General features: G+C 37.6%; 1 protein-coding gene across 9 annotated transcripts in view; it reads left to right on the top strand.

Annotated features, from left to right (window-relative positions):
* The window catches only part of dmd (dystrophin), a 114131-nt gene that overhangs the window by 1537 nt on the left and 100499 nt on the right, over positions 1-12095 (top strand). For 8 of the 9 annotated variants that reach the window (XM_077205211.1, XM_077205207.1, XM_077205212.1 and 5 more), the window contains exon 2: positions 11110-11171. In XM_077205211.1, the coding sequence (XP_077061326.1) occupies positions 11110-11171 (62 nt within the window). Of the gene's footprint in view, positions 1-4463; positions 4725-11109; positions 11172-12095 lie in introns of those variants that run through there. The other variant, XM_077205215.1, reaches the window with a different exon arrangement.

Here is a 12095-nt window from a genome sequence, read left to right on the forward strand (position 1 = left end):
TTCAGACACCTTGCTATCCTAACTTACAACTTACATAAACTAACTATAGTGCCCTGCACCCATTAGTATTTTCTTTTTTTAAATCAAACCAATAATTTTTGGTTTGACTGTATAAATAATTATATCAATATATAAATATTTGTATTGTGTATATGTATAATTGTATTGTATATATGTATTGTATAAATAAAATTAATAATTACTAAAAGTTTTTTGTATTATTTCCCTGACATTAGAGCACATTTAACAGAAAAAAAATTTAATGGAAATATTATATTTTTTAAGTATTTTTTAAAGGTTTGCTTCTTGTATACGGCAAATACTACGTGCCTCTCTATGCGGCCGGCTCAGAAATGACATGTAACCTCGGAGCAGTGTGAGTAGAACTGGAGGGGTTGCCTTGGTGCCGTGACCCTGATGGGAGTAAGGTTTGGAGGGTTAGTGTAACAGAGGCCAGGTAGTAAGAGCTATGGGAGTAAACCTCACTCCCCTGGCCTCACGAGACAAACTAGCAACAGACGGTAGAGACGGCGGTCTTCAGGGTCCTTTTTTGCGCCCCCGCCTCCAATGGTGTTTCAAATCCAGCTCGGAGCGGTGCGAGTAGCACCAGAGTGGTACCTTTGGTGCCGTGACCCTGATGGGAGTAAGGTTTGGGGGATGAGTGTAATGGAGGCAAGCTATTAAGAGCTATGCAATTAAACCTCACTGCCCTGGCTTCAAGAGGTGCAATAGAGATAGACTGTGGTCTTTAGCGTCCTTGTTAGCATGCCCACCCCCCTATGTCGGAAACAACATTCGAAGAAGTAAACCAAAAGCGCAGGCAACAGTGGTTCAGTGGCATATCCCGAATGAATGAATGACGTCTACCTTACTGACTACTCTGGCGACAGTGACCTGTGAAATGGGAGGTCCAACTAATGGAGCCCAAGAAAATCTGGGCAAAACAGATTAAAGCTGACCTCAAAAACCTAAGGCTTAGCTTTCCTGATGCCAAATGCAAAGCTCTCAATCGCCAAGCCTGGAAACAATTGGACAAAACTTTGGTAATCCAATGGCATCCACAGCAAAGTATTGCTCTGGGACAAATCTCATCCAATTGTTTGCTAAGGGACTGAGTGAGAGTGAGATTTTTCAGTTGGGGGAGATAATAATCATAAAAATAAAAGTCATAAAAATAATGTCAGAGTAAAAAAAACATATAGGCTTCGTTTGTTGGATCTAAAATCTAGATTAGAAGGACATTTGTTTTGTCCTTCGATATTGGGGTGAAAAATGACCAGAATGTTTATTTGGAAGATTCGCCTCAAACGTTCTGTGTGGGTCTTAAGTTCTCTTGACTATAAACCCCTTTTTGGTCCTGATTAGAACCCTTATTTATTTTTAAATGTGCGAGCATTTGTTTGAATGCGTTGCTGATGCCTTCTGAGGCTCCTGGTATTCTGTGGCATTTTTACAGTTGGGTGAGACAGTTCGACTCCTGGGAGAATTTGAGGTTGCAACTCTATCTTCTGCTCATGGTATCCAATCTAGGGCTCTGTTTTGTGTTAAATACCACTGCATAAAGCCTGCAGGACTGACTGACGTGTTGACATCTGCCATAGAATCTTCTGACTCAAAAGATTTAAGAAATTCTCTAAATAACTTATGGTACCGTCTCTGCTTCACATACTCCAGAGAGCACATTTTATCAAAGAGTATAAAATGTTTTTATGCTAGCTGTCAAAACATTGATATTTAAACCTTTGATATAATAAAATGTTACTGGGAAATTATAATAATAAAAAGCTGGGGGGTTTTCTTGTTGATGTGGGGCAGGATTTGTTGTTAGCCTTTTTTGCTTGGGCCTCTCCCAGGGACAGTCACTAGTATACTGGTGTTTCTATTTTTGGCTTTAATGGGAATATATATATATATATATATATATATATATATATATATACGGTAGAAGATATAACTCTGTATGAACAGCCACTGTAAGGCAGTGTTGAGCAAGTTCTACTGAAAATAGCATTCAGATCTCCTTAAAATCTCTCTCTCTCGCCCTCTCTCTCTCGCGCGCTCTCTCGCTCTCTCTCGCTCGCTCGCTCTCGCTCTCTCGCAAACTCAGTCACTGGAGACCTCTGATCATTTTTCCATTACATAACCAGAGAAGCATACACTGATAAAACTAAAGGAGCCTCAAGTATCCTATTGTATTCTTAAGAAATGTATATTTCAAGCACCTCAAAAGCTTTTTTTTTTATGACGGCAATACTGGAGAAAATGTTGACCATCTTTAATGTTCTTGCAAGAACAAACTTAAAGCAAACCTTTCCTCAGAAAACTGTCATGTCTTCACACATTTTTTAAGTAAATTTCAATGACAATATGAAATCAAATGTACAGTATTTCAACAGATAAAAATCTGTTGAGAAAAGAAATCCTCACAAAGCAAAAAAGTAAATAAACACAGTGAGGCAAAAACTAGCAAACAGTGAAATAATGCAACTTTTTATATTGTGCATTGTGTATTAAATATATATATATATATATATTTAATTATTTATAGTTTGTATGATACTGGTCATTTTGATATCTTTGAACCTCGAAAATTAACTTGAGGACTTCCAGTCCTTACCAAACAAGTAGCCTTTTATTTATGAATCAGTTACTTTACTTTCTAACCGTGGGTGGCATTCTGAGGAGTCCAGGGGAGTCTCCAGTATCTTCTCACGTTACAGTGTGGAGTGAACAGATAAGTTTTGGATTAAAATACTTTTCGCCACTTTAGAAACATCAGGTGTTTACTGCACTCTATCAGGGTGTGTTTTAAAGCCCTTGGGGGCTTTTATGACATTTGCTGTTCATTCTTTTCTGCAGTTACTCATCAAATACATAAGCAATGGTTGGCATGGGTGAAGAAAAATGCCATTGAAAATGAGATCTACACCCCTGGTTGGCATTTAGAAAAACTTGTAGGCCTACTTAAAATGGAAATTCTGTAAATACAGTCCCTGAATGAAAACCAGAAGCAAAGCATGTCTGTATTTATGTAGGCTATGAATAAATGTTTGACTGTTTGAATGAACAGCCCTCTACTGAAAGACACGGGCCTGTATTTTGAATGTTATGATTGTTCTCCGAGTCTGATTGAACTATTGCTGCAATTTTATACTTCCACCCGCTTCTGTTGAACATTCGGCGGCGCACTATTGTGTACAAAAAATATACAACCATTTTGTTTCCAAAACGTTGATTACATTTGGAGAAAGAACTACTGATGAGATAATAATATAGATATTTTTTGAGCAAGTATGATCATGTTCTGCAAGATTTTTACTTTCAGTACTACCACAACACACAATGCTCTTCCAAGAGACATAAAACAAAAGAAATGCAACAGTTGAAAATTCCCTCAAGAATGGATTAAAAGCACAGACTGTTACTTATTTCGGATTTCTCTGGCAGATGTACAGATGGCATGGTGATGTTTTGAGTCCTGTGATTTTATGTGAGTTGTGCCCACTAGCTGCACAACAACTCAACGTCAACTTGAAATTGCCCATTCCAGACCGTTGTATTGGATTTATCCATTTTTAATAGACCACATGCATATATGAAAAGGACATCACAGTAAATGGTGCGTCTCTTAACAGTGTTTTAAGAGAGGTTTAAAGAGGCTCCAGAACATAATTACGCATTATTCAGGGTGGTGATTTGGTACAATGACTTTCATGACTTTCATGGTCAATTGTATTTAGGCACCCATTGTTAAAGGGTTAGTTCACCCCAAATTAAAATTATCCCATAATTTACTCACCCGGCCTCAAGCCATCCTAGGTGTATATGACTTTCTTTTTTCAGCCAGTATTTTTATACATACTATGGAAGTCAAATGGGGCCCATCAACTGTTTGATTACAAACATTCTTCCAAATATCTTCTTTTGTGTTCAGCAGAAGAAAGAAATTCATAGGTTTGGAACAACTTGAGGGTGAGTAAATGACAGATTCTTTTTTATTTTTAGGTGAACTATCCCTTTAAAAAAAATGTAACCCAAATGTTTTGTGATAAATTTGTAATATGAGAGAAATAATTAGTGTTTTATTAGTAATTTGTGTTTTGTTTCTGTTATGCGTCCCTGACCGAAAATTGCTCGCGCACCCTAGCGTTGCTATGGTTACCACGATTTCTGTTCTCGAGCGTCTATTTACTGCTTGGTGACAATATGCGCCCTGAGTGACTAACTTCTAATCTAACTTTCCTGCTTACGGAAATATAAGGAACTCAAATTGAAACGTGGTTATTATTGGCACCCTGTATTTAATTAGCCTACCTTCTACCATAAACAAGTTAAATAAAGTTGTTCATTATATCCATGTGGTATCGATCCCTGTTCCCCGTTAGATAGAGCTGTAGTCACTGAATCAGCCCGCATGCCAGAGCAGAGCACCGCTACACCTGCCGGTATCAACGGATCACAGCAGGGCTAGAACTGCACTCAAGTGAGGGAGTACGACAAAATAAAGCGGCAAAGTGTCCACCTACAGTTCCTTCTCCAAATCATCAACGGCTATAGGCATGGACGAGTCTGTTTAACAGCAAGGGAACCGGGTAATCAAACTGAGCTCGCTGTGTTTATATACACAGGTAACGGATACACACCACAAACCCGACTGCCTGCGACTCTAAAAGCCATTACGGAGGAAATAGTTGCGTTTGTTATGGTGTAAAAGCCTCATTTAGGTAAGTCCGTATCATCATCCTGATATACTCTTCCAGTGTGAGGTGATTGTTTGGCTGTTGACGGCTTTTATTACGGCATGTCACGTAAGATTTAACCAGATTTAACAATAGATCCTCTAGCCGGGTGCGTCTTATCCATAAAGGGATATGTTCTCATGCACGGACAGTTTTGTTTTTAGTGTTAATTAAGCGTGCACGGGTGTCTTTCTTTATTGTTTCTTGTGTACTCTACCGGTGAATCGTTGAACGTGCGCACTTTGTATTTATTCGTGATTTTATTGACGAACGGGAAAGTTTGGTGGTAGGCTGCTGTTAAACTACACGCAGTTCAATCACATGCGCTGTTGTCATAAAGACACGCTGAGTATTTCCAGTCTCATCGAAACATTTGGGCTCGCGCTTGTAAATTGCCAGGGGGAAAACATGAAGCTGGGTGGCTGTGGTGGAAACGTATGGCTGTAATCTGTGAATACAGTCTTCCCTCGGATGTGTGTGCTGAGATTAGGCGGCTAAAAGCAGGTGTGTGCGTCCAGCGTCTTTGTATTTCTATTTGTCCGTTAGCTTCGGCTCAAGCCCGTCACCCCATCATCCTATTTGCACAAGGGCGGATATAATCCAGCAGCAGCTGCCACCTGCCCGGAGTCACGCCTCCGATCAATGCAAGCAATGCTTTCATTCTCCTGTCTGTCTGCTCACATTATTCTGTCTGTCAGATCGGGCTCTATAGGTTCATTTATTTAATTATTTTTGACTTTATTATGTCTTCCATTCCTATCTTCCAATCCTTTCCATAGACGTAATCATTTGATTATATTTTTATCCCCCAACATTCATATACAAAATTAAATCTATTTACACCGTAACTAATAATATTAAATCCTAAATGCATACAAGATTCCGGCCCTCTAATTGAATTGATTGATCTGCTTACCAAGAGTGCTACCTGGGATGTTTAAAGGGTTCGTTCACCCAAAAATGAAAATCTGTCATTAATTACTTGCACTCGTGTCTTTTTATACCCTTTAGACTTTTGTTCATCTTCGGAACACATAAAGATCTTTTTGATGAAATCTGAGAGCTTTCTGTAGGCTACTCTCCATTGACAGCTACACAACTATCACTTTGACGCTTGGGTGAATTTTCATTTTTGGGTAAACTAACCCTTTAACTGTTTATTTCACTCTGGTTGTTTGTGTTGTTCACAGCAGTTCAGACCACAGTATGTGAGCATTGCGAATAGATACTATTTGGTCACTAGTAGGCTTGCATAATTCTATTTACCGAAGTAGTGGTTATGGATTTCACTACTGCTAAAATATTAGTGTTCATGCTGCTTAAAATGAACATTGTGATTTTATATTTATTGCGTTAGTATAATACATTTTATCTAGTAGTGTAAGCGTGGGCTTTATGCCACTGCAGCCAATCACAACAGACTGGGTCGCCTGACCAATCAGAGCAGAGTCAGCTTGCGGAAAGGAGGAGTTTAGAGAGAATATTCGAATGAATCGTTTCAGACTCTTTGAGAAATGAGGTCATGTGCAATGTATATTATGAGAAAATGAAAGTGTTTTTTACCTTGGATGCATGTAAATCTATTGTAGGAAGCCTTCCAAACAAAATTGGGAACTTTTAAAATAGCATAATAGCGGCACTTTAATAATCGGCTACAGTTATTGTTAATACAATTATTTACAATTATATTATCATTTTTCCAAATACGCAACTCAAGTTCAAAATACAGTTGTTGACATGGATCATGTATTTATATATATCACAGAATCAAAATCCTGGTTTATTGTTTATATGTATCTCCCACTTTTCTTTGATTTTATGTAAATTTACACCATTAATTTCCTGCAGTTTTATATATTTGTCCAATTACATTTTCAAATTCATGATTTTTATTAACGTTTGTTTTGGTTTGATTATTGCTTAAAACATTTGGGTTCACTTTATTTAAACACGCTTGCTATTATCACCTGCAGAGCCAAGGCTAAATTCCTTTTCATTTCAGAGCATTATTATCCGGCTGTTCAGAAATGATAATTGTCACAACCAGGCAAAAACAACTATTAAGGGCTTTTGATTGCACATTATGACAGGAGGACGTCAAGCAAGGAGTTTAACACCTTTATTTGTTGACAGACGTTTGTTCACACTCTTTTGCATAAAACTATAATTCATTGAGAACACTCTATGAAAGATGTTATGTCAGGTAAGGTAACCAAACATGCTCTTAGTTTGGTGACATCTAAATGAACCTAAATATCTGCCATCATTTACTCATCCTCAAGTCTTTAGAAACCCATTTCTTTCTTCCCCGGAACACAAAAGGAGTTAGCCTATTTATAGCAAAATGTCCTTCTGCTTTCTTCCATATAATGAAAGTAAACGGTGGCCACAGCTGTTTCTCAAATAAAGTTATTGTATGGCTTCAGAAGACTTGAAATATAGCATGTCAGAATTGTAATGCTATTTTAAAGTTTCATAATTCTAATTTTGTTTTGGAGGTCTCCTAAAATTGATTTACATGCATCAAAGGTAAAAATAAATAAATAAATAAAAACTTCCATTTTTTCATGGTATACATTGCACAGCCCCTCATTTCTCAGAGTCTGAAACCGGTTTGTTCGAATATTCAGTCTCTCTACCCCCCCATATTCAGTCTCTCTAACCCCCCCCCCCCCCCCTTGTGATTGGTCGACCATTACCATATCTGAATTTCAGCTCTGGAAGCTTCCTCAGCGCTTTTTACACAGTGATATGAATGATGGCGTTGGTTTTCTTCCATATCAAGCACGAGTCCTAAATCTTTGGAAGTCTATGCAAAGTGGATTTGCAGTGCTGAAAACAGAATCTTCTGGACATGTCCACAACACGAACCAAACTCTTCCAGGCCTCCGTTACAGTGTTTGAGGCCGGGTCAAATTGGTTGTCGTTCACAAGCATCTAATTAAAACCATAGGCATTGATTATGCAAATTTGTTACAATGTTTCATAGGTATTTTACAGGAAGTGGGACTAAACTTGTTTCGGGCAGTTCAGAATCGATTCTTTTTTTTAAGGAGACAATACCTTTATTTGTTGTGCACTATTATCTTTAAAACTTTGCCGACCTTTTACCTTCACAAACAGCTGTATTACACACTGCATGAAAGGTAATATTCGAAAAAAGCAAAATAGAGGCCTTTTAATTTTGGAGGGAATTAACGCGTTAATGTAACGACTGCACATTTTCACTTTTTACATTGCAGATTAGTTTTTGTTTAGCAAATGAGTCATCCGACCAACTAAAATGCTTTCTTTCAATGAGGCAAAATGAATTGTGTCTTAAAGTTTAAGCAGTTTGTGAATGGACGCTGCGGGAATTTGTCTACCCTGTTGTGTTTCTGACCCTGAAGAAGGCTGAAATATAATTTCCCTGTCAAATCCTGAGCTTTTAAAAGCAGCTAATTTAGAGCTTTCTAGATCAATAGCAGTAATCCTGTAAGATAATGTGAAGGTTCCCTCAGCAACAAAATACTTACAATAATCAGCTTTTCCTTTGTGTGGTGCTGCTGTATTCTGCGCATTTTGTCAAGGGGTTGACAGTATAATTGAAGCGGATTGTGTTAATCAAGTAAAAGAATGACTTTTGCCATTATGGAACTTTAGGAGATATCTGATTTGCTGCAGAAATTATTGATCTGCGATAAGAATATGTTAGTTCTCGATTGCTGCTTTTTGCAGTGTTTAGATGACTTCTCTATACAGCAAAGAACTCAAATTACCCTTGGTAAATGGCATTGCTTTCAAGAACTGAAATTTGTGGTCTGCATAGGATAACTTATGATTTTAGATGAAAAAAGAGTGGTGGGGGGGGGCTATTTTTAGTAGCTGATTACAAAATGTTTTTATCAAAATTTATGATATTCTATTTTAGCAAATTTCTAGAAAGAGTATGTAAATAATGTGTAAGACGTATCAAAATATTTTATGCTTTATTTTATATTATTTATAGTCTATTTTTAATCTATTTTAGTTCTTTATAACTGATTTAATCTTATTCAGTGATCATAAACATTGCCTTTATTCTTCTGCCATATTATTACAGCAAAACCGTGTGAGTTTTAGTGTTATTGCGATTATAAGCATGACATGGTGCAGTCAGGCTTGAAACGAATCTGAGCCATGCTACTGTGATTATACCTTCAGCTGAAGTGTAGGCTGACCAATGGGAACAATGAACTGAAACTACCCATTTCATGATGATTATTGCAATGGTGGCAAAAACAACTGGAAGCTTAAAATCAATTATGCATGAAAATCATGTCATCCACACCGACTCTGGAAAGCTTGTGATTCACCAAGTGCTTTATGTGCATAAGGAAATATCCAAACAATTCTTATTCAATCCTAACGATTCTGAAAGGTTTTGTAGATACGTGATAATTCTGCCGAACCTGTATGACTTTCTTTCTTAGATGGAGCACAAAAGGAGATATTTAGCAGTATCTCAACGCTTCACTTTTCCAATAAAAGATGTTGAACAGGGACCGCCTTGGCTAGATAATTCCTTTTGTGCCACATGCGAGGAAGAGGAAAGATAGCAGAATTTTCATTATAGTGGTGAACTCTAGCTTTAATATCATCAGGGCCCCTAGATAAGAATTACGCTGTTGTAATCAATATCAAACCAAAGCAAGCCGAGAGGGTAGAGCACAAAGATCTGAATCAAAGCAATTGGAGAATATTATAGCAGGGAACAACACAAGCTTTTAATGTGATATGAAAGCTAAATGTTCTTTGTACTGATTGATTTTTAATGTTCCCAACACACGACATTTCATTCAATCTTTGCAAATGCAAGTGACTTTCTGGCATTTTATGAACAGTTTTTATTCGTGGGCAACCCCACGAAGACGACTTTTTACACAACAAATCTATTTTTTTTTTTGTTTTGTTTCCTGGGTTCTCGATCTTGTCAATTGACCCTTCGCTAAGCCCCGCCCTTCCTAGTTACTGTTGCTACGCCTGTCAAGCTTTCGTGTCTGGCACGTCTATTACAGTGTGTATGCACCGGTGTCAGACATTCCCAATGAGATAATTAGTAATTTTTGGCGAACATGTGAAATATCTGAGAGAGCAAGACAAAGGGGACTGCAGTATGCATTCGAGCGATATATCCACGAAATAATATGCAACCAATTAGCGAATAATTTAATTCAAATTGAAGCTAAAGCCTATAGTCCCAGCGCAAGCAAGCAGCCGCCGCCTCATACGCTGACCATTCAAATGGGGAACACACAGCTATTTTCGTGCACAGCAGGGTAATTGAAATGTGAAAATAATCTAATAATTATATATCAAACAGTTTATCCATACATTTTGTGGAATAACACTAACACCGGGTGAGCCGCGATCAGATTGGGTTAAAGTTACTCAGTCAGGGGTAACGTTAGTAGGCTGTCGATTAACGAAATGCTGAAATATATTTTAAAGTATGTCAGTGAGCCTCCGTCTTGTCTTTAATCGTCTTATTTTACGTTAAAATATATGCATTATGAACAAAGAACAGTCATTATTTCCAACTTCCAAGCAATATGTGTTTTTGTTAATCCTGTAGACATGTAGTTGTGAATGGGTTCTCCCACACTGCTGATCCACGCACATCATTTCTCCTCTTGGCTTTTAGATTTTCGGGAAGGAAAAAAATTCCACTCACGTGTCCAAACTTTTAGGATACCGGGTATCAGATTTGCACAATCCATACGCACAACGCTTCGCCATGTTTCACTCGCTCGAAAGCTTGCCAGACCTCCCGCGCCTAGTTACGGTTGCTAAGACACGATTGGCCAGTAGCGGTTTTCGGGCGTGGCTTAGCGAAGGGTCAATTGCTTGTTTGCAATTTCGTATCGCCGAACTGTGTATTAAATGTTTTAGAAGTGAATAGGAATAATTGAGGAATTACTTAGCAGGTTCTTTGGCTTTTCTTATCAATCTTTCACTTTACTCAGTCATTGTGTTTGTAAGGGTTTCCCGATCCACACCCTCATTCTCTCAGAACTAATCTTCTTTTGAATGCCAGCTGACTATTGATCTGTATATACCCTCAAACCTATCCCAGGTCTTTCAGAGGCTTTCTTCTCAGTCTCTTTGTATTTAACCTTCCTCATATCAAATGCTGCAACGTAGTGAATATTTCTTATTGACCACAGACGGCTTTTTTATTCTCATGAAGATCTATGATGTTATGTAGTTGTACAGCTTTACATTTAAGGAATTAAATGAGTAAGATTTGTTTGAAATTAAGCTTTTTTTGGTGTGCTAACTTGTAAGAAATTAAATTGTAAGAGTTGAACCTTAACTGGACGGTATTGACAGTGATCTCTCTCATTTTCAGATGAAAGAGAAGATGTTCAAAAGAAAACCTTCACGAAGTGGATAAACTCACAGTTTGCTAAGGTAATGTGACTTGAGTCTTGTTTTTAATCATAAGTTGAAATAACACTGAATCACCTTTCACGGCAAATAGAAATGCTTTTATCAATTGGTTTTAACTAAACGATTTAGAGAATCTTTATACTGCGATTTTCTGAGAGATCTTCATGCTTTTCTGTTGTTGCAGTCTGGAAAAGCGTGTTATAGGTGTATAAACTGAAATACTGTTATTCATCCACCTACTACATGGTGGGTGGATGAGGAGACATAAGGTAGACAAGCTTGATATCAAGGTTAAAAGTTAAGATTCACACGTGCACATAGTCTTGATCTTAAGGTTAAAAGTTAAGATTCACACACGCATAAAGTCTTGTCACTAACCTTCATCTGTCAGGATGTGAGTGTGAATGCTTGAATGTGTGCTTTAGAATTGTTTGTTTGACGTTCCACGCTTCCAGGGTAAGGCATTTCAAAACAGAGGTTTTTGCATTCTCTTTCTAACTCTGTTAGCATCATTTTACAGTATGTTAACAGAGGAAGGACATCAGTTCTTTGTCTTTCAAACTGAGAGAGAAGTGTTTGCTTCAAGGCAGAGCTGTGGCGGGGGAAAACTCAGAGAATGTCAAAAAAAAAATTCCCCCACTCAAATAAGCAAAACTAAAGGTCTTATCTTGTCATTCTCCTTTATTTTAGATAATATACACTCATAAATACTCCACTTTAAATACTGTATAATTACTTTTAAATAAATGTGAACATATCCCTATGCCTAAAGGTACAGTATCTTTATTTTCGATGTTTAAACTGCCAGTGTGAATGCTAAGCGGACCTGGACTAAATGTTTTTTTGTTTTGTTTTTTGTTACGGACCAAACAAACAAAGTATAAGCACATCCTAAAGGCCTAAATACATGTTCCCAGAGACCCTCAGCCTTAATTTTCTACAAGT

The sequence above is a fragment of the Siphateles boraxobius genome, unplaced genomic scaffold (assembly GCF_051911475.1).
Source record: "Siphateles boraxobius isolate OS27281-9 unplaced genomic scaffold, OSU_SipBor_1 53, whole genome shotgun sequence".
Taxonomy (NCBI): Eukaryota; Metazoa; Chordata; class Actinopteri; order Cypriniformes; family Leuciscidae; genus Siphateles; species Siphateles boraxobius.